At 59.1% G+C, this 26,844-nt stretch overlaps 1 protein-coding gene across 2 annotated transcripts; it reads right to left on the reverse strand.

Moving 5' to 3' along the window:
• Positions 1-1,833: 1,833 nt before the first annotated feature.
• On the reverse strand, positions 1,834-22,086 carry RCC2 (regulator of chromosome condensation 2). 2 transcript variants are annotated; one of them, XM_040987978.1, is made up of 13 exons: positions 21,953-22,086; positions 20,718-21,025; positions 16,512-16,605; positions 14,314-14,457; positions 11,889-12,020; positions 11,527-11,615; positions 9,709-9,823; positions 7,665-7,831; positions 6,201-6,381; positions 5,646-5,751; positions 5,152-5,224; positions 4,624-4,701; positions 1,834-3,865 (listed from the first exon to the last, which is right to left on the reverse strand). In XM_040987978.1, the coding sequence occupies exons 2-13, from the start codon at positions 21,015-21,017 to the stop codon at positions 3,761-3,763; spliced, it is 1,584 nt and encodes a 527-aa protein (XP_040843912.1). In that variant the 5' UTR covers positions 21,018-21,025; positions 21,953-22,086; the 3' UTR covers positions 1,834-3,760. The 2 variants fall into 2 exon arrangements, with proteins under 2 accessions (XP_040843912.1, XP_040843913.1); XM_040987979.1 differs by lacking the exon at positions 21,953-22,086 and having other exon boundaries at positions 20,718-21,058.
• Between the last annotated feature and the right edge of the window lie 4,758 nt (positions 22,087-26,844).

The following is a 26,844-nucleotide window of genomic DNA, read 5'->3' on the forward strand; positions in this document are numbered from 1 at the left end:
GGCGCCCTGCTGTATCTAACAAGAGCCTGGAGGTCAGTTGCTCAGCAGGTGGAAGGCTTGTCTCTTCCCCCACCCCCACCCTGCTGGCATCCTCTGGAGGGACACACTGAGCCTGCAGCGGCCACCTCAGGAACACTCCAGTTTGTGTCCATCTGGTCCCCTCTCAATGGCAGACTAAATGAGGGCCTTGCCTTCACCATGACTCCCAGCAACACCCTCCAGACCGCAAGGTAGCCAACCAGCTGGTTCCCATCGCACGGTTAAGTGGGGCACAGAGCTGAGCCTAGGCCCAGTCCAGGCTGCGCGTTTCTCAGCTCATGTCTTTGCAGGGTGTGAGAATGGAACGCACTTGCAGTCCTTGGTGTGGGAGGGTCATGCCCCTGCCTGCCTGAACCCTGTGATTGTGGTTGGCAGGCCTGGCATGGTGAAGCCCTGTCCTGGTCATCCCTGTCCCCAAGGGAGAGGGGTTCTGTGCACCTGCTCAGGGCTGTAACTTGCCTGAGGTCACACAGGACAGTGGGGACTGAGGGGCGGATGGTTGCAGCGTGCTATGCAGGCGACTAGTTCTGGATCCTGGCCTCCCGCGTGTGCCCACCATCTGGGCAGTTGGGAAGCCTCCTGCGCCGTGAGTGTGGAGCCTCGGGGTTCAGGGTCTACACTGGCCGGGCTGACACAGAACAAGCCTTAGCAGTGGTGCAGATGTCAAGGGCTGAGTCGGCTGACCGTGCACTGCAAGTCGGCATGCAAGCTGGTGTGGAGAGGCTGGAGCCATCGCTAGGGAGCAGGGAAGGGCCACTCCACGAGGACTGCCTCCTGCCCAGGGCCACAGGAGAACACTTCTGCTCTAAGCCCCCCATGCACTTGCCCAGGAGCCTCAGCAGGGCTAACCCCTTCTCGTTACTCCCTGGGCCCTGGCAGTATCATCCCAGACTCCTGCTTGTCAGCACATCTGGGGCAAGCTGGGATCTGCTGGTCCTCAGCAGAAGCTGGGCTGGCCCCACCCTGTGACATGTGCTGCTATGGGACAGCTCGGGCCTCACCTGCCAACGCAGGCCTCTTGGTACTCTGCTCCTGCCAGAAGTGAGCAAAGCTGGCCAGCCAACTTGGTGCTGCTTCCAGGCTCTGACCTGGTACTGCTCTAGGTGCTCTGGGCACTTGGGAAGGAAGCCAGTGGGCTTGAGCCTCACGTACTACAACTTTGGGCTTCTTCCATTCTCCACGAGTGGCAGGTGGTGATGCTAGAGGACCTCCTGCTGTCATCCTTGGCGTACTACAGTCCTGTGTGACCTTCCACTGTGGCAGTGACTTGGGCAGGGCCGTGAAGAGCCTGACCAGGGCTTTCAGCTCCTGGGCTCAGGCATCCTGCCTCTTGGTCCTGCCCTGTTCCCCAACCACCAACGGGCAGTGAGCACGGAGCAGCCCAGGACCCATTAAGTGGGGTGGAACTGGCCATCTGCTGCCCCCTGGTGGGCATTCAGGCACACATCCCAAAGGGAACAGCCTGCACTGAACAGGATAGAGCTAGGAGGAATAACGGTCTCCAAAAATTTGGGCACAGGCTTCAAATCTATGCCAAAAACTCACCCCTCAATCCAGTCGCACACAATCAAGTCCCCTGGCACATGTCAGCCACGTTCCTGGACATGCCCACACTGACAGGATCTTCCAGCAAGATAGAAAACCAAACCTCCAAATTGGACAACCCACCCTAGCCCTGCCTCCAGCAGCAGCGTTGGGGTGCCCCTTCTCCCTGCCCGAAGTTCCCAGGGGTGCCGAGCCCCAGACTGGCTGCACCTGCCTCGTTCCACTGCCAACCAAACACAAGAGCCAAGACCGAGTAAACAATGATGCAGTTTATTCAAAATGTTGACTCCAAGAAATATATATATAAAAAAAAATAAGACAATTACAGCACTAAACCAGGCACCTTCAACCGAACCGCGCCCCCCGCCCCGCCCCGCCCTCAGACTTCATTCCCTCTAGCCCGTCCAGGTCCACTTCGCCCGCTAGCGGGGGTCAGTACAGCAGCCTGGCTGCGGGGAGTGGAGCCACGTGTCCCTCTCCAGGAGTGCAGGAGCCAACCCTCCTTCTCGGAAGGAACTTCAGTTCCAGCTCTGAAGCAGGAGGGGATGGCAGGGGAGGAGCAGGGCGGCAGGCGTGAAGGGGCTGCAGTGGCTGGTCCGTTTCACCCACCGGAAGCTCCAGGCCCAGCTCGGCCTCTGCAACTGTGCGCTTAACCTTCTCGGGAGGGCACTCCGTCCGAGCCCCGAGCCAGCGAAGAGCTCGCGGCAGTCAGCAGGTCCCACAAGAGTGCGATGGTGGTGTGGGTCCATCGGGTCAGGCCAGCAGAGGCCCCAAAGCTGCTGGGACCAGGTCAACAGAGCTGAGCGTGAAGGCAGCCTGCAAGGTGCCACCTTGCCCTCTGTGAAGCCCGGGGCGGTTCCAGGCCGGAGCAGGTGCCAGCCACAGCCCACAGGAGCAGCCCCTGCAGGTGGCCGGAGTGGGAAAATAGGAAAAAAAAGCAACAATGACTAGGATCATTTTTGGCATTTTAACATGGACAGTGACAAGCGGTAATAATAGCAAAAAGCCAAAGTTTTCCAAAAAGACCAGTAATCACTTTTCCATCCACCCGAGTCTCACGCCCAAGCCCTTCCCCATCTTCCCAGAAGCACCGCGCAACTACAAGTCTACTTAAAGCACCCAAACCAGTCCAGACCCTCTGCCAACCAGGGCTGCCACGGCACACGGGCCCGAGGGAGAGGAGGGTTCCGGGGAAGGCACCTCATCACCGCAGGGCACACGATGCCAGTGACGAGCTCGGGCACAGGGCACTTGGCAGGGAGACGGGCGGCAGCCGTGCTGTCCACGCCTACATGTGGCGGGGCGGGGCCTCTTCGGTAACCCCAACTATTTGGTACCGCAGCCGAGTACGCACAGCTACCGCCAGCCGAGCAGGGAACAGTGTGGTGGGATCGGGCGGGTCCAGCGGGCAGAGCGGAGTGGCCGGTCCTTCTTTGCATGGCTGCTGGCACTGCTGCTCCTCGGTCTCTCGGCAGGGCCGCACCCTGGCCGCAGGGAGGGGGGGCCGCACAGCCAGTCCCCCAGGCAGACACAGAAGTGTCCCCATCACCTGATTTGCATCTAGACTTTGATAGCTAAAGGAGATAAAAATGACTGCATACATACCCCAGCCCCCACCAGGGGGACATGCCAGAATCTGGGATGCTGCAGGAGCCCACGAGCAGCCGAGGGGTTGCAGGCGGCAGTAAACGCCAGCAGGGGGAGGGGAGCAGGAGTGGGGCGGTCTTGGAGAAAAAAGGTAGGACAGGGGCGCAAGGGACTGGCCAGGCTCACGGCGCCGGCCCCCTAGGGGACCCCGTTTCTGGCAATCGTCTCCCAGACAGCACTGCGCTAATTACCACTGGGAAGGGCTGCCTAGGATGTGGATCCTAGAGTGAGAAAAACACGATTTGGAAGAAGAAAAAAAAAAAAAAGATTGCTCAAGGCTTCTGCCTCTTTTACAGGAATGGTGAGAACTAGGAGCGAATATTTTAATTAAACATTAGGAGGAGGAAAAAAAAAACCCACTTTGGAAAGCATACAGAAAAAGGTAGTTAACGTTGAATCACTTATAAAACGGAACCTCAGGGGGTCTAACAGAAGTGCACCTGCACTGGCCTCGCTCGCCCCCATCCGCGTCCACGCGCTGGTCCCAGTGCCCGCGGGGCCGCAGCTGCCGGGGGGGAGCCGCCCGCCCTCACAGGGTCCGGGGGTTGTACTCCGGCAGCTTCCCAATCTTCTCTTTCTCGGACTCGCCTTCGTCTCTCGCTATCACCAAGGAGTGTGAATAGCCCATGGCAACCTGTGAGGACAAAGCCATGCTGCCTTGGCAAGGGGCACTGCTGTGTGTCAGGGCACGTGGCCACAGGGCAGCAAGGGGCTCTGTTCACAGGGAATACACAGGACCCTCAAGCAGTGTTTCCGGGGCCACAGTGTCATGGCAGTGCAAGTTACCCCTCTGCCTGCAGCAACGGTGTCCCGTATGGGCCAGCTCAGGTCCTGGCTGCTCCACTTGCGATCCTTGCTAATGTCTTGGGAAAGCATCAAGAGGGTGGCCCAAGTGCTTACGCCCCTGCACCCACGTGGGAGCCCTGGAATAAGCTCCTGGCTTTGATCTGACCCTGCTCTGGCTGCTGGGTCATTTGGGGAGTGAACCAGCACGTGCAATATCTTTAAATCTGCCTTTCAAATAAATAAGTATTAAAAACAAAAAAGGCATTAACATCCCTTATTGAAAACAGCCAATTGAACCATGATCCCACCATCTACACCACCTGCCCTGCCAACAGCGGCCATCTGCAGGGCCTGGAGGGGACATGGGGGTCTGGCTGGCTGGCCAGCAGGCCCACAACCCTCCTGTCGTGTGTGACTGCATCTGTGACCCAGCAGGCAAGGCCTGGCAGCCTTAGGCAAGTGTCAGCGGCATGGCCTGGCCACACTGTCCACTTCCAGAAGGGCAGCCCTACCCTGCTACCTACTGCTGAGCAGGTGTCCCAGTGAGCTGCAGTGACAGGAGCTGGCGTGACCTGACACCCCTCTCTGTTCGGAGAAGGCCCTCACCTGCTCGGAGAAGATGCCGTCCAGAGTCTTCACCTCCTGGGCTGCGGTGGAAGACTTGGGCTTGTGGTCCCCATAGCCCTGGGAAAGCAGAGGAGACACTCACAGAAATGGTGGACCACAGAACCACTTCCAGGCCCCCCCACTAACCAGTGGGAGATGCCCTGGATGCTCTGAGAGCCAGCCTAGACCCATGGGATTTGCAGGCCAAGGACATTCCAGGGTCACGGGGAATGCCGCCACATCCCTGCCCTGCCCTGTGGCACTGCGGCCACTAACAGGTCTCCAAGGGGGACCAGCACGAGGGGCAGACCCCTCCCCATGCCACCCACCCACGCCCAGCATGGTTTACGGAATGCCTGGCTCCCACTCTCCCAACGTGGCTGGAAGGACTCACACAGCCACAGGACGGGCAGGTGCTGGTCCCGGCAGGCTAGCGTGGCCCACACCACACATCACAGTTCAGCGTTAGCCCTGCCAGCTGCTTCCCCCTCCCTCTCCCCCTCGCCCTTGCGAGCTTCCAGGGCTCACCAGCTCCCCAAAGGTTGGCGAGGGGCCCCAGCTGATGGTGCTCTCGTCGGCGGCTACTATGATGCTGCTCTTCCTGCAAACGGGAACAGGTGGTCACTGCTGTCACCATCACGGCCATCTGCCCCCCCACCCCACAATGGAGCTGCTTGCTCCAGGGCAGGACTGGGGAGGAACTCGTTCCAAAGAAATGGACAGGGAGGCTGATGAATGTCCTGCCCAGGACGCGACCCCTCACGCTCCACATGCCGGAAGCTCCCTGTTCACAGATCATGTGACCATGCAGTAGCGGCCCAGGAAGGAGGGCTGCCCCCCAGCTTGCTCCACCACACAGAAACCTCCAGAATGACTTTCCTCTTGCAAGGTCAGGGAAGGGCTGGCTGTCCCAGGAGCTGCAGTGGCCACTCTGGATTCCATAATCAAGTGAGGGGCCTCTCCAGTGAGCCAAGGAAGGGACAGACCCGTTGCGTACTCCCACCAAAGCCGCTGTCACTTACCCACAGGCCAGGCTCCGGATCCTCCAGCCACACAGGTCCTGGACAGCTTTCGGGTACATGGTAGATTCACGAGAGGTGTTGGTGGCGCCCCAGAAAAACAGTCCACCTGGAAGACAACAAAGCATGTTCCCATGGAGACCAGACACCTCGAGGGCAGCAGCAAGGGGGCCGGACAATGGACCAAGGCTGACAAACGAACACTCTGCTTAGATATGCCAGCACCACAGGGCAGGCTGGGGCCAGCTATGGGGGAACATGGGGGGCCTCCTACAGCAGAGGGGGTTCGAATCCTAGCTGTCCTGCTTCTGTGTGGCTCCCTGCCAACAGGCCTGGAAGCACAATGGACGATGGCTCATTTTCTCTCTCCAATTACAAAAGTCCACCAGTACAAGGGAGAAAGTGAGCTGGGCTCCAAGATCTGGGACAAGATGGTGGCTACAGGGTTCCCATGGAAACCGATTCATGGAGGAAAGAAAGACTCCAGCATAGCTCCTGACACTCCCCCTGTGCCACCCCCCGCCCCTGCCCAGGGGCAGGCAGGGAGAGAGCACCCACCCACTTCACTGACGGCAAAGGAGCAGGTGTAGCCGGCGTAGATCTGGGAGGCACCACGGCCAGGAAAGTCGAAGAGCTTCACCAGCCGGGGCACCATCTCGTCCTTCTGCTCCGCGTGGCCCAGCCGCCCATAGCCACCAAAGCCCCAGGAGAAGACGCGCTTCTGTGAGTCCAGGACCAGCTGCAGGGAAAGGAGACCTGAGGTCGGCCCCACCAGAGAGCCTGGTGCAACCACAATGGCTCCATGGCCTGTGGCGTGCGACACCAGCATCCCGAACACCAGCACTGGTTCCCAAGTTCCACCTGCTCCACCCTCATCGTCTGATACACCTGGAAGCACAAGGGCCGCTCCTGCCACCCCACCCACCCGGATGGAGTGTGTGGACTCGGCTCGGCCGGTGCTGGCCATCGTGGCCGTTGGGGAGTAGAGATAACAGACCCTCTGTCTCTCTCCACTTCTGTGATCCTTTAATAACCAACCAACCACAGGGAAGGAGGCAACGGGGGCAGGGGCAGCCCCAGGTGCCCGACAAGGTCACTGCTGCTTTCTCTGCCAAGAATGCTGCGTCTCAATTCCAAAACCCCAAGTCTCGGGGCTGGCACTGCTAACAGGTTAATGTTAATGTGACGTCAGACACCAGCTTGGCTGTTCCACCTCTGATCCAACAGTCTGCTAACGCAGCTGGGAAGCAGCAGAGGATGGTCCCTGCACCCGCACGGGAGAGTTAGAGACTGGGCACGCTGTGACTGCCTGGAGAGTAAACCAGCTGATGGAAAAATCTCTAAGCCCACCTTTCAAAAAAAAGAAAAACACACCCCAAACTGTCTGCCCTTCTCTCATCATCAGAAGCAAGCCCTGCTGTGTAACTTCGTGCTACGTCACAGGCGAGGCTGCGGCCAGAATGGGGCCGTGTGGCCTGAACACACGGCTGAGCCAGCCCTGCTCACTAACACCAACATCACCCCGTCTCTCTGCAGGAGATGCGCACAGCCGACACCTGCGTGGGGTCCTGCAGCCCCCGGCAGCGAGCCTGGGTGAGTCCTGCTCCACTCCCAACCCCAACTGCCGACTAAGGCACAGCTTGGGAAGTGACAGGTGACAACGCAACTAGTTAATCCCCAGCCACCCACGAGGAAGACCTGGAACAAGTGCCCCACTCTCCTGCCGGCCCCGGTTCAGTGCACATTTAGCAAACGAAGTAGCCGCTTGCCCACCTGCCATACCAGCCAACAGAAGCCGCTACAAGCCCACCGTGTGCTTCCTGAGCTACGTGAACATGCGACAGCTCGCTAGGCAGCAGTCACAGCACACAGTGACGGGCAGTGATGCCTGTGGCACCGCGTCCTCTGAGGAAGGCAGGTGTCCCCCTGGGACCAGTTTCCGGCCAAGGCCACGTGCTCAGACACCAGAGCCAGCCACACGCCGTGTCCCGGTGGCGCTCCGTGAAGCGAAAGGTGTCTTACCGTGTGGTTCGCACCGCAGGCCACGTCCCGCACCACCACGTTCGGGACCGGCAGGATCTGCCCGTCCTTGGTCTTCTCGATGAAGATGGCCACGCGCCGCGGCACCAGCTCGCAGTCGTACTCTATCCGCTGTGCGCGGGCAATAAACTTCCCGTCCGAGTTGTGGCCTGTGGTGACCAGAGTGCTTATCAGCACAGGGCAGCCCCTGGCCGCTGGAGCCCAGCCGGCCCAGGGAATGGCATAGTCTGGACCTGTGGTCATGCCAGCTCCCTTCCCTGGCTGGCTGGCTGGGTTCCCCCCCCCCGAGTCCCGCCCCCTAGTGCCTCACAAAGCCATTGTGCAGGTTGAGACAAATGACTTTCAGAAAGGACAGACGGAATGGTATGCCAAGGCCAAGGCCAAGTGGGACAGAGAGGATGTGCCCCCCCGCCACTCCCCTCTGCCACAGCACCGCTTTCGCTGGCCCTGGGCCTGCTCTGGCTCCGTCTGCCAGCCACAATGCTAGGATGGTGGTCCCAGCTCCGGCTGAGCACACCCCCATGCCACACCCTCGGTCACTTGAGTGTAAAGGCACGACTGAGAAGAGTGCGAGATCCCAGGCACAGATTGCTCACACTTCCCACAGCCCCCGCCAGGACGCCTTTCTCCGCCAAAGACCTGCTGATCCTGAGGACGTGGCCATCAACTGCCAGGCCTACAGCCTGGTGCCAGAAGCCACAGCCCACCTCACAGGGCCCAGCCCTGACACCTGCTGATGCCCACAGACCCTGGGGAACAAGTGGCCACTTCCCTGACCAGGCTCCTGGCACCCACCTGGGGCACCTGCACCGAATTCCCAGCTGAGTGCAGCCCCTGGCTGCTATGGGCACTTGGGGAAGGGGAAGAGTTCTCTCTCGGTTGAATTAAGAAAAAAAAAAAAAAGAAAAAAAGGGCAGGGGGCATCACAGCACAGTTCAGCTGCAGCCCAAAACACCAACATCCCATGGCACAGTGCAGGTACAAGTCTGGGTTGCCCCAAAGTGGATCCAGCTTCCTGCTAATGGGCATGGCATGGCAGGGGAAAGTATCCTACTCACAAGACCAGAGTGGAGCTGCAGGCGCCTGGCTCGGTCCACTGCAGCCATGCAGTGAGTAACCTAAGGCATGGTGGTCCCTGTGGTCTCCTGCACAGGGTGGATGGGCACGCAGTCCGAGGGTCTCAGCCCTCCGAGGCCTGGATGCGGGGGACACCTGAGCAAACCACTGAGACTAGGGACCAGGAAGCTCCTTCTCATCAAAAGGTGACATTTAACCCTTGGGCTCTGCAGGTAAGGCTGCAAGCAGAGGGCCAGGGGAGGGACGGTGACAGGGATATGCCAATCTCCCAAAGACCGCCCCACAAGTCCCAGCTGAGCCAATCAGCTTTCGCCCTGTTCCCAGCAGAAAGTACTGGACGCCCATTTCGAGGACTCAGGCAGGCAAGGTGGTGCTGGAGGGGCCGTTCTCCATCCATTTGTGACTTAGGTATATTTAGTTTCAGAATCCCTGACACCTGCAGTCTAAGGCCGAGGAGTCACTGTGGGTTCTATTTATAAACGTCGCCATCTGCTGGCTGCTCACGACAGACCTGGGGCAGGGCAGGGCCAGCAGAGGGCGCCGGCGAGTCACACTGCCGAGCAGGTGGACCCAGAGACCCAGCCCTGCCAGTGGGGAGCAAAGATGGAGCAAGTCCCTGGGCAGCTAGGGCACCCCGCGCGGGTGAGACACCCCACTCCTTCTTCAAGGGAGGGGCCACATGGCGTAGAGGCGGCTGCCTGGTTCCACAGCTTTGAAGCCATGTTACACAGACGCATCCAAACATCCAAATCTTTTGTAGGCCTCCAGCCCTGCCATTGTCCCTGGAGCCCGGCCACAGCCGCTCCCCAAGCCCCAGACCCACTTAGCAGGGGGCAGCTTTCATCTGTGATCAATGGTCCACACCTCTCACCCACAAGTGCAACCCATAGCCTGTCGGCTCTCCACTCACAGCTAGATCACAAAGCTTTTAGAAAACAGACAGGCATACCCAGCTGACCATATTCAGGGCACCCAAAGGAATACAGGTTTCCTTTGCAGTCCATTATCATGCTGAATTCGGCCCCACAGGCCATCTTGGTAATTGGCTGGCCGTTGTACATTATCTGAAAAGACAGAACAGCAGACAGAGCTATTCCAGGAGACCAATTCAAATCCCACCTTCCCCTGCAGGTCGGTGGGCAGCAGTAACCAGGTTAGAAACAAGACGTTCCAACACTTCCCAAGGCCATGTTTCCAGAACACAAAAGCTTAGTTTGTTCGCAGAACTCTGTGCAGCCCCACCCCCAGTTTAGGATGCAGTTCAAAGCAGGGTGCCTTACGGAGGGTGCTCAACTCAGGGACTAGCCTGGAAACAACAACAGGGGTCAGGGGAAAACAGAGGCCGGTGCGGGTCCCAGACTTCACCCTGTCTGTCAGTACGGGCCTTGGGCCCTTTATTTATTTTTTTTTTTTAACACTTCCACCCTCTTTTCCTAAAGGAAGCCCTCAATTAGACTTTATCTGCTCCTATCCAAAGGCAGAAGCGCTGTGATTTCATTGGTCTTAATTGAGGATGTGAACAAGAAATAAAGCAGCTCAAAATCCCAGAGCGTTGCTGCAGCCAGCATTTAGATGCTACCTTCACGGCAGAGTGGTGGCTCAACCAGCTAATCCCCCCTTACAGGTGCCGAGATCCCACATGGGCACTGGTTCAAGTCCCAACTACTTCACTTTCCATCCAGCTGCCTGTTTCTTGCCTGGGAGACCTGGAAGAAGCTCCCGATTTCTCTTTGTAAATCTGCCTTTGCAGGGCCCGGTGGCATGGCCTAGCGGCTAAAGTCCTCGCCTTGAACGCACCCAGGATCCCATATGGGTGCCAGTTCTGATCCCGACAGCTCCACTTCCCTTCCAGCTCCCTGCTTGTGCCCTGGGAAAGCAGTTGAGGACAGCCCAAAGCTTTGGGACCCTGTACCCATGTGGGAGACCTGGAAGAGGTTCCTGGATTCCGGCTTCAGATCGGCGCAGCACTGGCCATTGCGGTCACTTGGGGAGTGAATCATCAGATGGAAGATCTTCCTCTCTGTCTCTTCTCCTCTCTATATATCTGACTTTGTAATAAAAATAAATAAATCTTTAAAAAAAATCTGCTTCTCTCCCCAATTCTGCCTTTCAATTAAGTTTTAAAAAAAGGTTCAAAATCAAGAAAGCAGAAGCAAACAGCAAATTCAACATGGAGTTTGGCGACAAGTTGCTTTAGCACACCAAGTGACCCACCAGGACCCCACCAGTGCTGGAAATGTGCACCGAGAACAGGGGGATGGAACAGGAGACCCCCAGGGATGCACCACCCACTGCTCTGTCCTGCGGGGGACTGGGGGGCCAGGGGGGCCAGGCCACACCCTTCAGCACAGGAAGGGCTCCCCCAGCCTCCCCTAAGGCACTGCCTGGGCGCCCAGCACTGCAGCCGTGCGCCGGTCCACGTTCCAGGCTTATACCTCACTCCTCCAACGGGCTCCAGCGACCTAGCAACAAGCACCTGCCAGCCACCTTTGTTCCCAGTGCCTGAGGTCACACAACACGCACACAGCATCCTTCACTCAACACAACAGTCTCGGCAGACTTCTCCTTTGGCTTGTCAGGGTGTTTTTCACCTTGGCCAGACACTCAACCCTTCCAAAGACTACACTACTGAGAGGGTCTAGGCCATCTTCCTTGAAGGGTCCATGAACTCCATGGTGGGAAAGAGGGCACAGCAAGAAGTCAAGCACCGAAGGCAAGAGAAACCCACACCGCAGTCTGCACGGGGGCCGGGAGCTGGGACCGTCACCTGTGCCGGGCTGGGGACAGCATCGGTCTGGTTGCCAAGGCCCAGCTGTCCCATCTTGTTCTCTCCAAATGCAAACACAGAGCCCGTTTCTGGAAGAAAGGAAAACACCGCTGAGCATTCTGGACAAGGGTTGGAACCAAAGGCATCGAAGTAATAAAACTGGCCCATGTATCAGACGCAACAGCATTGAGTGTCCAAAGATGACGACACAAGAGTGGAACCAGCACACACCACATTGGGGGTGTGCCCAGCCAGGGCCTCGACTCCCCCATGGGGTTGGTTACAGAGGCAGCTCTCAGGCCCTCACCGTGGTTCCAGCCCGCATGGAGGGCCCCCAGCTTCCTGTCCAGGCCCCTCCTTACCTGTCAGTGCCAGGGTATGGTTGCGCCCGCACGCTGCAGACACAATCACTTCATGGCTCAGCCCTTCGATGAGTCTGGGAGCTTCCACCCTCTTGGTGTCGCCATGTCCCAGCTGCCCCTTCTCATTACGACCTGCAGATCACAGCATGCCAAGTGAGAAACGTGCAGGTGGCCAGAGTACCCCATGGCACACACACTGACGGGCGGGCCGTGGCACCTGCTGCCACACCCACCAGGAGCTGTGGCCAGCTCGGGCTTCCCAACAGCAGGTGGGGGAGAGTAGCCAGGGCGGGCAGCAGTGCCATCCTGGAGATGGGGCTCACCAGGACCTGCCTCACCTTCCCACATCTCTGCCACTCATCTGGCCGTCATGCATGTGTCCCGAGAGAAGCGACTCCCAAGGCCCTTCACTCAGATGCCACATGGTGGATGTCCGCACAGCAGCTAAGTGGCTGCTGGGGACACACCATGTTCCACTTCGCAGCCTCGGACTGAGGCCCAGTTTCTCAGCTTCCAGTCACTGCACACCCAATTCTTGCTAAGGCAGCACTTGGGACTCGAGCACGAAGCCCTTGCCACCTACACAGGATGTCCAGGAGGGCTCCTGGCTCCAGCTTGACGCAGTCCTGGCTGCTGCACTTTGGGGAGAGCCAACAGATGGAAAATTTCACACTCTCCCTCTGCCTAGCAAACAAAATTTAAAAATACAAATAAAAACTACCCTTTGTTCTCAAGCATTCACCCTGGTGCCCTGCGGATCTGCCAAGATGGCTCTGTGCTATGTGTCATTCCTCCTTCCATCTGCCCCCTTCCATCTTCCCACCCTGGAACGACCCCTTCCCGGGACCAGTCAGACTAAGGGCAGTTCTGAAACCACACCTGGCTGGCTGCTCTGGGGTGGGACCACCCCGCATGGCCCCCACACTGCAGCCATGGCCTCTAGCAAGGTGGGCCGGCCCACAGAAACCTCAAACCACAAGGCCGCAGGCACAGAAGAGTCAGAGGCACGTCACACACTCAGACAGGAGCCCACGCACACTGGCACCTGGGGAGGCTGGTGGATGGGGCTCCAGAGGTGGAGCATTCTGGTGCTTTCCGCCCTAAGGTCCAACAGCAAGTGGAACCACGGGGCTGACCACCTGGGAGGCTGCCGGGCCAGTGAACGGCCCGTGTTCATAGGGGGAATTGCCATGATGTGCCCACTGCCAGACCGGTGAACAGCCCAGGTCCACAGCGGGTCTCGCCATGATGTGCCCACTGCCAGGCCGGTGAATGGCCCAGGTCCACAGGAGGAACTGCCACGAGGTACCCACTGCACGTCCTTCACTACACAAGGCCAGCTGCAGCCCCAGTACCACACTCTGGAAGATGCCCCCCATAGGTGTGGGTGCAGGTGCCACTGGCACTAGTGTTTGAGGACACAAACGGCTTGGCTTGACTTCACGTGACTCGGCCGACTTGCGGCCCCCACTACCCCAGGAACAGAATCCCACTCTGGAATCCTCAGGCAGCGGGATGCGCCTTGTCCCTTCCTCCAGGGTCAGCACTCAGGATGTTTTTAGCGCCATCACGCAAGCAAAACAGTCAACAGACAGGAATGGAGGTGTCTCAAGTTGGAACAGGATCAAATGCTGTGCTGGGCCCTGGATTCCGAGGGAGGCAGCCTGCTCTGGAGGAGGGGCGCCAACGGGGGCAGGAGGGGGGAGACGACAAAGCTGGGGCAGCCTCGACAGGCCCCCCAGAGCCTGCCGGGGTGAATCTGGGCCAGGCACGCCGGTTAGCTTTGCTCCGACACAATGACAAAATTAGCAGGGTGCAGGGAAGACAACAGATGTTCGTCCATTTGGACTTGGGTACAGCAGCTCATGAAATCACAAAACATGGTTCAAACAGACTGAAATAAAAACGCAGTCACATGGGGCTCAGGCTAGCCAGAGGCCCAGCCACCCAGGCGGGGACATCCGCCAACAACCCCAGCTGCAGAAGCAGTGAGGAGCCCCCAGAAGGGCCTGGGGCTAAGATGCGCTTAGGGCTGCTTCCTGTTCCAGAGCAGGACACCCAGCTGAGAGGGACAGACCCCGCAGGGGACAGGAACCAGCCCAAGCTCCCAGGTGAGCAAAGAACCACCCAGGGGAAACAAATCAATGCCAGAAACAGCCCATCAGGGAGTCCTGCAGAGACCCACTGTCTGCAGACCTGGTGCAGGACAGGTGCCCCCACAGGGGCAGGTGGCCAGAGCAGAGGGCTATCATGGTGGGCCACCAAGCAGAGGGCCTGGTCAGAACATTCAGCAAGAGGCTGCTGGAGGTGAAAGAGTGGGAGGCCGGATGGCAGCAGCGGGTGCATGGGGGTTTAGAGAGGGCCAGAAGCAGGGCTGCCCACTCCCTCAGCCCTCCCCCAGGGACCTGGCCCACACAGTACTCACCCCAGCTCCACAGCTTCCCTTCTGTGGTGATGAGAAGGCTGTGTGCAGCACAGGATCCCGAGACCACCGTCCGCACCCGGACCCCCGACAGGCACCCATACCTGTGCGGCCCCCACAAATTCTGACCAAGGTTCCGGTAAGCAGCTATGAGGAGAGTAAAAACACAAATCAACTCCCCTGGGGGGAGGAAAACAGGGGCTCCGAGTCCCTCTCCAAAGGTCTGTCCCTGGGAGCCAGAAGCCAGGACGCTACCCCCTTGCTGGTTGGTGAAGAATGGAGGGCAGTCCGACACGGGCTGGTGGGGAGTGGGGGCGGTCTCCGAGATGGCCAGGGCTCAGGAGCTGGCTGGCCCTGCCCCCAGCACCCCTCTGGCCACTATTCCACTCCCTCCCCCCAACTCCAAGCATCTGGCTCAGGCCCAGGAGACACCCCTCACCTATGCCCAGCCCTCCCCGCCTTCCTGGCTCTGGGGCGCCTCCAGCAGCTGCCGCTGTTCCACCTCCCCAGTGGGCTATTTCCTCCTTGCTCAGGCCTAGGCCAGTCCACCACCCCTGGTCCTTCCCAGCCCCTCCTCAGAGAAGCTCTTCTCATCCTCCTGCCAACGTTGAACTCTGCCCCTTAACCACAGCCAAACCTCCTGAATCAAGAGGGCCGTGCACGGCTCTGGAGGCGTGCCTGCAGGCCACAGCGACTGACTGTTCTCCAACCACAGCCAGGCCCACCAAGACCACAGCAGGAGTCAGGCTGCTGCGAAGAGAGCAGGCCACAAGAAAACCAGCAGTGTCCTGGGCACCCCAGACGCCCCACTGGGACTTCCCACAGTGCACTAAGTTAAGCTGCTGCTTCACACATGCGTCCCATATTGGAGCACCTCTTCAGCTCCCAGCTGCTCCACTTGCAATCCAGCTCTCTAACAGCCCAGGACACGCAACAGCAGGTCCCTGTCAGCAACCCGAGATCCAGCTGAGGATCCTCACCTAGCCCTGGTCATTACAGCATTTGGGAAGTGAGCCATCTCACTCTCCCATCAGCTCTGACTTTCAAATAAATCTTTAAAAAAAAAGGCTTTTCAAGAGAAAGTGAAAGCAGAAAAACCACATCAGGTAGCCACTCTATTACAGCAAAGCCAAGGGCAGTGACGGGAACGGGAACATGGTGTGGCTCACCGCGTCCCTCTGGCCTCCCGAGGACACAGGCCGGCCCCAACCAGCAGGTCACCCAGGCCCAGGGGTGGCTAAAACCCAGTGGCTCCACTGCAGAGTAGCTCCCTGCTGATGCGCCTGGGAAAGCAGTGAGGGCAGCCCAAGACCTTGGGCCCCTGCAACCACCCGCGACTAGGAAGAAACTCCTGCTTCTGGCCTCGGCCTGGCCAGCTCTAGTCGTTGCAGCCCTTTGAGGGAGTAACCCAGTAAACGGAAGAACTCTCACCTGTTTTACATTAAAAAAAAAAAAAACACAGTATTTTTTTTTAAAATACAAGAACTGAAGCAATAGAGGCCAGCAGAAGCCTCCAACATGCCATGCGGGCTCATCCCTGACCTGGATGCAGTTACCACGCAGGCAGCACATCCCAGAGGAGTGGCGCCTGTAGGTCCTGCCCAGGCCAAGCCACTCCTCCAAGGTGCCAGCAGGGTGTGCAGTGTGCAAATATTTGTTCAAGGGGGAAAGCCGTGCTGGCAGAACTGCGGAACTCCTTCCAAACAAAATCAAGAAGCCGTAAGAGATGGCGAGGCGCCAGCCTTCCAGCCCGGGATCGGCCTGTCTCCCGAGGACAGCTGGGTGGGGACAACCGGTTACTTCTCCCTCCACGCCTCCAGACCGTCCCTGGGTCGCCAGCTCCCTCCAGCAGCTGGCCAAGAACCACGGCCCCCAGCAATGTGTGACACATGAAACCTGGCGGTCACTAGGGTGTCACTTCACAGGCCAGCTCTCCACTGTCGTGAAGTCACAGGGAACGAAGACAAAGGGTCCTGTTGGTATTTTTATCTAACCTTACTGTGGCAGAATTGTCAACTGACAAACACGAGACCAGGATTCCAATCCGGCTGTCCTGACAGTGGCCACCTTGAGCAAGCCACCTGGCCACTCTGCACAGGTGTGCACACTGAGGACCCTCCTCCCCGCCCACGGGCCCCAGGATCGCCCAGGACACCTAGCACACAGGACGCGTGCAGTGGGTTCAAACACGGTTCTCATACCTTGTTGCTTAGGCACTTCTTTCCGACCAATCAGGTCCCAGTTGGTTGCCCCAAAAATCAAAAGCTGCCCTTTGCACTTTGAGCCTTCAAGTTTCTGAAGACAAAGAGGAACAAGAATTAGCTTGTTAAATAAAGCTGCTTCTAGCTTCCCAAGGCTGCACCGCGACAGTGGGGGGCCCTGACCGACATTCCCCAACCCCTGCACAGCAGCCTAGTCCCTTTCGCTCAGAGGCACCTGCTGTGACTCAGGGCAGGCAACAGGGACCTGACTTCCCAAGCCAGCAGACATCCACCTGTGGCCTTCACACTCTAAGGAGCCCCCTCCCCACGCCATCATTCCACTTAGTCATTCCTGCAGTCTGCTGCCCACTGTGCAAGGAGCTTTCCAAGGGGCACTGGTAGCCCAGCGATAAGTGGTCAACTTTCCCTAGGGAAAGGAGGACAAGCGAGGCCTGTGGACCGCCTATACACGTGGCTTTCCACGGGTCACACACTGCCGACTGAGCCGAGTGGCAAAGGCTGTCACTCCAGTCATGGCACCCTTGAGGCTGCCAGCTGTCAGACAGACCCACCTGCCCCATCCTCTACACCACCATCCCAGCTGAAAGGAACGAGGGCTCCCGGGGCTTCCGGAATTGCTCTGTACAGGCCGAAAGGCCATCATTCCAGCCTCAGGCAGCACTGCCCAGGCTGGCTGCTCACATTCAGTGTGGTTTGTGACTTAAGACTCCATGTGTCTGCCACCAATAAATTCTGTTTCTTGGAGATGCAGTGAGACCCAGACCTGCAGTTACAGACTCCCCACCCCCATCACCGCCACCACACGACAGGCCAGCGTGCAGGGACACATCCCACACCGGCACCACAAGAGAAGTGAGACAGCAGCAGCGGAGAACTGGACCACATTAACTAGAGAAGGCCCGAGTTGGAGCACAGCCACTCCAGCCCCGGGGCCAAGTTTCCCTTGGTTATCTTCCCTTCCCTGTGAGCTGGTACAGGTGACTGCAACACTGCAGGCTGCAGCGGCAGGGTCGGGGCAGGTCCCCCTGGACAGCAAATCCAGGGACCCCTTCCTGACTCGTATCCAAGTCAGCAGGCAGGCACTGCCAACAGAGGTGGGAAGAAATGCCACCCTGTGACCCTCACTCCAGATCCGTTCAAGGGCAGCAACCACCCAACACGAGATGCAGACACTCCAGCCAGACAGCCCCAGCACAGGGCAGGAGCTGTGACCAGGCGGCCCAAGCTTGCTACCACCCACCGGAGCTACAGCAGGGACCCGCCCAAGGCTTCCTGGGTGACCCATGGACACTGCTCTGGCCAGGCAGCCAGCTGAATACCTGCACCAAAACCCAGCCTTGCTGACAAAAGGTAATCACGGGGACCCTGGGCAACCCGAGCCCACTGCCCCGATTCCTGGACTTCCCCAGGTGTGCGCCCTGAGCCCAACTTCCTCATACCTCCTTAGGTACAAGTAACTTCTATGATCTCTGCCCTGTCCCCGACTTCTGTATGAGGAGTCTTAACTCTTCCCTCCACACTGTATGGAATCATGAGAGTAAAATCCCTAACTCACAGCCCAGGCATGGCTTCAGGGGGACAGGGACCCCAGCTGACTGCCTGACAGCTCTTCAGGGGACATCCAGGACAGGTATCAGGGCTGCCCAAGTTCCAAGGCTGGAAGACAGTCTGAGACCTAATCCTGACCTCATGGCTCAGCAGCTGCAATGTTGCTTGCATGTAAAACAAACAAACAAACAAACAAAAGGTCCTCCAGGGCAGCTGATTGCCTCTCTGCGACCAACAGGCTGCTCCTGCAGCCTCAGCAGGAACACTGCGAGCGTCTTCAACCAATGGCACGGGATTTCTGGACCATAGCAATTTTTGAGGGTTTTTTTTGCCAAGCCTGGAGAAGCTAGGAACAGCTTCCCTGGGTTTGCTAGGATTGCACCAAGGATGCCTCTTTCACAAGGGACGAGGGCTCAGTCAACCCTGGACGGTGACAAACTGCTCACTGCACGTGACCTACAGGCAGCGCTGAGGTCCTCTGAGAGACAGTCTCCAGACGGAAAACCCTGGGTGGGCACACAGCCACCTGTCACTCCCCAGGCTCTGCTTCCTCACCCGGCCCAGCAGTTGGGGCTTGTGCGGCTGCACTCCCGCCCCTGCCCCCAGCAGCCTGTACCGTGGCCAGGATTCACTGCCCAGGACAACAGCCAGTGACAGCAGACAGCATCCCCAGGACTGACCTACAGAGAGACCAGGAACCCGGGGAAAGCTAGCAACAAGCAGGAGGCTAACCTGAGCCAGGAGCAGGTACAGACAGCAAGCGGCTTGGCCCGGCCCTGGCCCCCACCCCAGGGAACCTTTGCCCTGGAGAATGGGGTCCCCACATTGTGGCGCAGCCAGTGAAGCCACCACCTGCAACGCAGGCGTCCCCTACGAGTCCTGGCTGCTCTGAATTCCAACACAGTTCCAAGTTCATGCACTTGGGAATCAGGGGTGATGGCAGGGTACCCCAAGCTCCTGGCTTCAGCGACGCCAGCCACGGGCAGTGTGGCCAATAGGGCATGCACGTAAATTCTTCTCAAAGCCACCCTCTCAACAACTCCCAGTTCAACCCCCGACTCATGCACACGCAAGCATGTAAGTCACATTCCAAGACTAGACACACACCTGTGTGTGCATGTCAGCAGGCATGCCCAAGACACAAGGGGTTTCCAGAATGAGAAAAGCATGCATGGGTGTCCCATTTTTGCATACAGGTCACCTTTCAACTTCCTCTCAGATGGGAACATCAGGCCGGGAGGAATGCACCCCGCTCCTGGGCTAGGTGGGAGTGTCCCTTGAACAGCCCGTCTACTTGGTGATCCTCAGTATGGGGTGAAATGCAATCCGACAGCTGCTGGGACCTCAAACTCAGGGACACGCGTGGAAGCCACCCCCCCACACACACACGTTCTGAGTCTGTCCTAAGGCACTGACATCACAGGAAAAGGCTGTGTTGCTCCTATTCCAACTCCCTGGCCTCGGCCAAGCCCCCAGGGAAGACTTCTGACAGGTGGCTTGTGGGGACCGGTAGCTGCTTTCCACCGTCCGACCCATTAACCGCCCAGGGTTCCAGCTACGATCCTGTCCAAGGCAGCTTACCAGGCATGTCCGCTGCCGTTACCTGCACAAGGTGATGTCATCTGGACAGTTCAGACCTCGCACGCTAAGTTTCTACCCTCTTCCTCTGGCTGGGGGTATCTGACACCCTACTGATAGCTCTGACCCCCGCCACTTTCACAGCAAACTTGCAACAGTTCTGCCAGGAAAGGGTGCAGGTCTGGGCTGAACCGAGAACCCGAGTGGGCCACGGCCTTCCCTGAGCTCAGCGAACGGAAACCCATCAGACCTGGGGCGATGCTTTCCTCGTGGAGGGTCAAGGCACAGTTACCCCCCACCCTGCAAGCACCCCACAGCTCACGCGAGGCACACAAAGCTCGCTCGCGCTCTCTCCCTCCCTCCCTCTCTGTCTCTCTCTCGGGGCGGCGGGGGGAGGCTGCCCCGACCGGCGGGGAGCCCGGGGGCTCCCCGGGAGCATGCGCCCTCGCCCCCCGCCTTCCCGGCAGCGCGCGAGCCTGCGCAGGGCCGCAGGAGGCGTGCGCGGCGGCCGGCAGGCCCCGCCCCACCGGGGCGCCGGAGCCGAGGCGGCGGGAACCTCAAAGCCCCGGCGGTTTGCGCCGCTCCCCGCAGAGCGCCGGCCGCCCCCGCCCCGCAGCGCCCGGGAGCCGCCGGCGAGCACGCTGGGGGCCGGGCACGGACCGTGCTCCCCGCAACCTCACTCCGCGCTCGCCCGGGGGGGAAGGGGACCACCCCCCAGTCTCGGGCCTGGCCCGCGCCCAAGGTGCCCAAGGTCCCCCCTACCCGGTCCCCGGGGCGGGCGCGGGAGAGGAGCGGGAGGCGCTCACGCGGCGCCGGGGGCGGGGCCACGACCCCCCACGCGCGGGCCTCCCCTCCCCCTCCCCGGGAGCCCGGGGCGCGCGCGCCCCAACGGCCAACGGCCCGCGCGCGCGGGGTCGGGTAGGCCGCGCCCGGCCGGCCCGAGCCCTTTTGTTGTGCGGAGGCGGCGGCGGCGATGATTCAGCCCCGCGGCCTCCGCCCGCGCCGCGGCCCGCTCCCCGCTCCCCGCCTTCGGGCCCAGGGGCGCCCCCCGGCACTCACGACGCGCTCCTTGGTGTACTCGGGCTCGGTGATGACCACGGCCGCGCCGGCCGTCTTGCCACCCGCCGCCGCCGCCGGCCGCGCCGCGCGCTTGCCCCCGCCGGGGGCCCCGTCGAGCTCCAAGCCGTCCTCGTCGCCGCTGCTCCCGCCGCCGCTGCTGCTGCTGCAGCGCTCGGGCCGCTCGCGCTTCCTGCCCGCCGGGCCGCCGCGCTTCCTGGGCCCGGCGCGGGCCGTGCCGTTGCCCGAGCTCGGCTCCTCCCAGGCCGCCGCCGCCGCCGCCGCCGCCTTCTTCCTGGGCATGGTCGCGGCTGCAGGGAGACACGGGGCCGCGGCGCACAATGGACGGGTTATAAACCGCGCGGGGGGAGGGGAGCGGGCCGAGCCGCCGGCTCCACTTCCTCCCGGCCCTCCCCGAAGTGGCGGCCGCGGGGTGGGCGGAGAGGGGGCGAGCCGGGAGAGGAAACGGCGCGCGGGCCCGGCCGGCCGCCCCCCGGGGGAATCCCGCAGGGCAGCCGGGCGCCAGGAGGACCCCGGCCCACCCTCAAGTTCCGAGTGTCCACAAAGCATCCCAGTTGCCAGCCGCTCCTCCTCCCTCTCCGCGCCCCCACCCCCAGAAAGTCGAGGGGAAGGCCACCCCCCCATCCCGAGACTCCGATGGAGGCTTTGGGACACTTTAAAGGTCCCCGAGCCGGAGCGCAGCGCGCCCCACCTGCTGCTTTTGTCTGCGCGCCCCCCTTCCCCAAGCCCACTCAAGGGGCGGCGAGGAACCCCCGGGACCGGCACGACACCCCAAAGTCGCCCGGACCCCGAAGGTTCCAATCTCGGGTCACCCAGAGCCAAATCTCTCAGGGAGGGGGTGGGCTGCCCCCGGCCCGGAGTAAAGGAACCCGAATAAAGACGGCCCCTAGCCCCCAAGCACCTGCTCGCGCAGACAGGGGAAAAAGGGAAAAAAAAAAAAAAAAACAACTTTAACGGTGCGCGGGGCCCCCCGGCGTCCCTGCGCGCTCCTCCTGTCTGCCTTTTTTTTTTTATATTGATTTTGAACAATGGGATCTCTGTCTGTCTCCGATTAAACCACGTGGATCCGCCTTCCTTCCCCTTTTTATTCATTCATCCCCCACTACCCCTCCCCCAGGATATTTTTTTTTTTTTTACCTTTTTTCTTAAAAAAAAAAAAAAAAAAAAAAACTTTCCCAGACCCCGCAAACTGCTGGCTGTGGCTGAGCAGCCCTTACCTGGTTAGAACGCTGAGAAAAAAGGAAGAGAAGCGACTAGGAAGCGGATCGGAGGGCGTCCCGCTACCCCCCGGCCCAGGCGCAGGCTCCAGCCCCCTCACCAGATAGACTTAAAATGTAAATACGAGCTTCCAGAACAAATGCTACAACACAAAACAGAAACACATGTGCGGCCGGCGGCAAGCGAGCGCTCGGCGGGGCGCGCAAAGCGGGGCTCGGGGCGCGCGCGCCGCCTGCCGGCCGGCGGACCCACGCGCCCCCCGCGCTGCACCCCCAAGCTCCATCGGCCCTCGCGCGCCTGCACCCCGAGTCCCGGGCCGCCGGGGCTCCCCACGGGCGGGAAGGGCCCCCGGGACGCGCGCGCGCGAGGAGGCAGAGTCCTGGCACGCAGCGCGCGTCCTGCGCGTCCCAGGCCTCTCTGGGAGCTGGGGAGAAGGTGAGGTTTGTGTACCCCCCCAGCCCCGGTGCAGGGCGCGTCTAGACAGGTCACCTGAGGACACTCGCTGGCGAAGAGTTACGTTTTGCTCCCGCAGCGGCCAGCAAGGGACGTGCCCTAATTGAGTGATTGGAACGAACTAAGCGATGAATACTATTTGAATAATTGTCTCGGGCGCAGAGAGAGGCCGGGTTCTGTTTGCCTGTGGGACGGGTCCGCAGCAGGTAGCAAGGTGCTGTGACTTGATGAGAGTGACCTATGTGAAGCTTTGAGCTTAAGCAGCGGTTTTCGCTGAAAGCCCAGGAAGTCGCTTGGGATGGAAATTTTTCCTTTGGGGCAAGCGTTTAGCTGAGCTGAGCTCCCGGTGCCTCCAGGGCTGGGAGAGGCAGTCCTGGCCGGCCACTGTCGCAGGGGAGAGACGCAATGAATTCCCAGGACGCTGTGGGCCTGGCGGGGCCAGGCGAGTGACCGTCCTCCGGCATCAGGGAGGGCAGCTTGTGCAGAGTTAAGCTACCCGACTTAGAGGGCAGCCAGAATTTGTCTGCCAAGCGGTAAGAGGCGATTCGAGCCAGCTGCAACGATGCTTGAGGCCGGAAAAGAGGCCTCGGAGAGCACCTTGCTCCGGGCTGACGCGGCGGGTGGAGCCGCTGCCGCGATGCCCAGGCAGCCCCGTGTGCCAGTCGTCCCTGTTAGAAAGGTCTTGTTGAAAACCTTTTGCTTTCTCCCCACTCATTGCTCGACTCAAGTCAGGAAGGAGGTCTGGGAGACCGAGGGGAACGGCAAGGTCTCTGATGGAAAGTCGGTGTCCAGGGAGAACTTTGGAAATGGCAAATCAGCTAGTACAGATCAGAGGTTTCCAGAAAGGTCAAGACCAAGGGCAAGCCTCCTCCTGAATGGGTCTGCATGTGAAAGAATTGCCAAGGTTGAACCCCGGTGCTTTGATGTGAAAAGTCGGCAGAGCCAACGGCCTCCCTGTGGCATCCAGTCCCCTCCTGGAAGTGGCGTGCTGCGGCTTGTCAGGCTCCGCGGTTCCTTGGCTGGTTATCCTCCCAGCAGCCTGGGTGGCCAATTAGGACCGCCACCACCAGTGCCTGTAGGTTTCAGCCAGCCAGCCCTTCGCTTTCTTCCTTCCTGCCCCATTATCTTCCTTTTTTTTTTTTCCAGCATAAAAGACACGTGCGTCAGAAACACTGATGCAACCAGACGCTAATATCACATTGCGTCACCCAATCCTAGGTGTGGCGCCCCCGAAACTGGTTTTTCTTGAAGCAACAGAGAAGCACCTCAAGAACAGCACCCGTGCGCACGCTGGCCCTACTACTCAGGAGTGACAGAGTCAGGTGCCCCGGTGCTGCATTGTAACTCTCCCGGACGGAAGGGAGGGCTTGGGGGCCTTCACAAAGGAGGCGTGTCACACTGCCACTTATGTAACATCATGTTCTACTGCAAGGTGTGCCTGCCAGGCAAGCCGGAAAGCCACACTTCCTCCCCCAAAATGTGCTTGGGAGTTCGCCTGACTTTGACTAAATGACGCCTGTCTCGGGAGACGGGATGAATCTGCAGAGCCTGGGGAGGGGTGGTGACAGAGGGCTCCTGGGCACTCAGCACCTGTGCTGGCACTGTGCGTTTCAAAACTGACCAAATGTGGGCTCGGGGCACCAGCCTGCTGTCACCGGTGGCTCTCTGTTGGGTGAGCTCATTTGTCAAGTGTGATCCAATGTAATTCTGTTGAACTTGGCCATGGAAATCCATACCTGTAGTGAGAAGGTTTTTAGGGGGTCGACACCGTGGAGTTTCAGGTTAGTCTTCTGCCTGCAACACCAGCCTCCCTTATGGGCGCTGTCTCCAGCTCTTCCATCTCTGACTCAGCTTCCTGCTTATGGCCTGGGAAAGCAGGGGAGGGTGGCTCAAGTTCTTGGGCCTCTGCACCCACACGGGAGACCCAGATGGAGTTCCAGGCTCCTGGAGTTGTCCTGGCCCAGCCCCAACTATCGTAGCCATTTGGTGAGCAAACCAGTGTGTGGAAGATCTCTCTTTTTCTGCCTCTTTGTTTCATCCGTTCTCTCTCCGTAACTCTGCCCTTTACACTAAAAGTCTTTTAAAATGAATGCTTCTGGACTTCATATTCCCCAAGCGGGAGACTAGGGGTTTCTGGAGGGTGATTTCCTGTCGGGGGTTGCTCTCCAGGAGATAGGTGCAAGCCCCGTTCATGCCACTGAGTCCTGTCACTTTAGAACCCAGAGGGTCTTTAAATATTGCAGGACTTGGAGCCCACGAGGGCTGCCTGGGCTTGGTGTGCGGTTTCCTTATCTCTGATTACCACAGGCAGCCTGCTGGGCAGTAAACTGTGTGTGTGTGTGTGTGTGTGTGTGTGTGTGTGTGTGTGTACACCTCAGCAATGCCCACAGGAAGAACTGAAGGCTGGAGAGACTCTAAGACCCGCTATTGACACACACTCTTGGTTGGAGAGCCTGGGGACATGCCAGTCCGCAGACCAACCCAAGCGGCTCTTGACGTGGTCTCTGGGCCACCAGCTGGTCCATTCCCGAAATGCACGCAGAAGAAAGGGACAGGCCAGGCCCAGATCAAGAGCCCAGAGCTTCATCTGGGTCTCCTGCATGGGTGGCAGGATCGGGCACCTGAGCCTTCCCCTGCTACCTTCCAGGGTGCATATCAACAGGAAGCTGGCTTGGAGAGTACAGCCAGGATTCGAACCCAGGCACTCTGGCACAAGCTGGGCACATCCTGAGTAAAGCCTTCACCATTATACTCATGCCACACCTGCGTTTTCCACAGATCTCCTGGGTGACTTTTAGGGACCCGAGAGATGAGAGGAGCTGCTCGCAGCCATGCCTGCTGACTGCTGGAATCCTGTCTAGTCCAAGGCAAGAGGTTTGGGAGGTAAGATGCTGGAGTCCCCCAAGAAACTGGCCTGAGAAGAAAGAAGGCTGAAGAAAAGGTAAGAGCTGTGGACTGAGCCAAGCGCTGCTGCTCCTGCTGGAAAGGCTTGGAGGTGGGGCTGTGCGCTCTCACTGCCCCTGTCATGGTCACAGGCAGTCAGCGAGCAAGCGCTGCATGCTTGTGCCCCCGGCTGGTTCTGCTGTTCCTCCTTGCACACAGGGAAATTCAAAAGAAAGCTGAGGTGAAAACGGGCACACTTAGAGATTAAATCTCACTTGTCACACCTGAGAAAGTCAGAACTAAACATCGACTTCATCCGAGTCCGTGTGCTACGACCCCCAGTGCCCCCCGTGCCGCACGTGTACTTGCACTTAACGTTGGCTGGCTTAGGGCCCATCCGTGATGTGTACATTGGTCCTCAGTGATTTTTGTAAGTCATTTCCCTGATCCAGGTTTGCAAACGGAAGTCATGTCCTGCAGGCAGTGCGCTGTCCCTGCAGGAGGACGGTGTGGGTGTGAGGGTTGGGGCTGAAGCAGGAGACAGAGATCCAAACGCAGGGCCCGCCTCGTGGGCGTCCACCCAGCGCTGGTTGTGAAAGCCGGAAGTCCATCCCGAAGAATCAGGGTGGACAGTGAAAAAACACAGCTCGGGGCTCCGCTGCAGATCTGGGTCATTTGCCTGGAAAGTCAGTGACAAAGCACCAAGGGATAGTCTGTTCAACAGATCTGGTGGCCCTGGCAGCCAGAAGCCACGCCACTTGACACTGAACACTCCTGTGAGCCTTAAAAAGCCTTTGAAAATCCAAGAACTCCGCCGCGTGAGGAGGTCCCAGGGGCCCAACTACCTGGGCTGTCTAACTTGCAAGTTCCTTTGCACGGGGGTCTGAGCCAGAGCCAGCCAGTTGGAGCGTGAGCTCTCAGCCCGTGCATTCGTTCCATGGAGCAAGCTTTGCTTATCACTGCAGCCTCCACAGGCATCGGGCTGCTGGACGCCAGGGGCTGCTGTAACACAGGACCCCAAAGGGGGCAGAGGGGTGGGGGAGAGAAAACAAAAACTCAGGGTGGACATCTGGCCCCATGGGTTGGGACACTGGTAGGTTCCCCGTGTTCCACCATTGTGAAGTAAACCAGCCAATGGGAGATTACTCTAGCTCTCTTTCTCACTGCCTTTAAAATACATATATATATAATATTATATTATATATTATATATATTTATATACTATATATGAGAAATAAATAAGAAAAATCTGTTGGTTCACTCTGCAATGGCCACAATGGTTGGAGCTAAGCCAATCTGAAGCCAGGAGCCAGGAGCATCTTCTGGATCTCCTATGTGGTGCAGGGTCCCAAGGCTTTGGGCCATCTTCTACTGCTTTCCCAGGCCACAAGCGGGGAGCTGGATGGGAAGTGCAGCAGCCAGGACACGAACCGGTGCCCATATGGGATCCCAGCTCTTACAAAGCAGAGGATTAGGCAATTGAGCCATCATGCTGGACCCTTTTTCTGTCTCTCCTCTCCGTAAATCAGTCTTAACTAAAAATGAATAAATCTTT

The sequence above is a fragment of the Ochotona curzoniae genome, unplaced genomic scaffold, assembly GCF_017591425.1.
Source record: "Ochotona curzoniae isolate NIBS_2020 unplaced genomic scaffold, NIBS_Ocur_1.0 contig_4792, whole genome shotgun sequence".
NCBI classification, from domain to species: Eukaryota; Metazoa; Chordata; class Mammalia; order Lagomorpha; family Ochotonidae; genus Ochotona; species Ochotona curzoniae.

What these genes read in the sequence shown, in the direction of transcription:
- RCC2 (XM_040987978.1), bottom strand. Translation starts at nt 21,017, where the DNA reads ATGCCCAGGAAGAAGGCGGCGGCGGCGGCGGCGGCGGCCTGGGAGGAG. An exon ending in AGAAGTGCCTAAGCAACAAG is followed by an intron (nt 14,458 to 16,511) that starts GTATGAGAACCG and finishes CTCTCCTCATAG; the next exon opens with CTGCTTACCGGAACCTTGGT. An exon ending in ATCCGGAGCCTGGCCTGTGG is followed by an intron (nt 5,225 to 5,645) that starts GTAAGTGACAGC and finishes TCCCGTTTGCAG; the next exon opens with GAAGAGCAGCATCATAGTAG.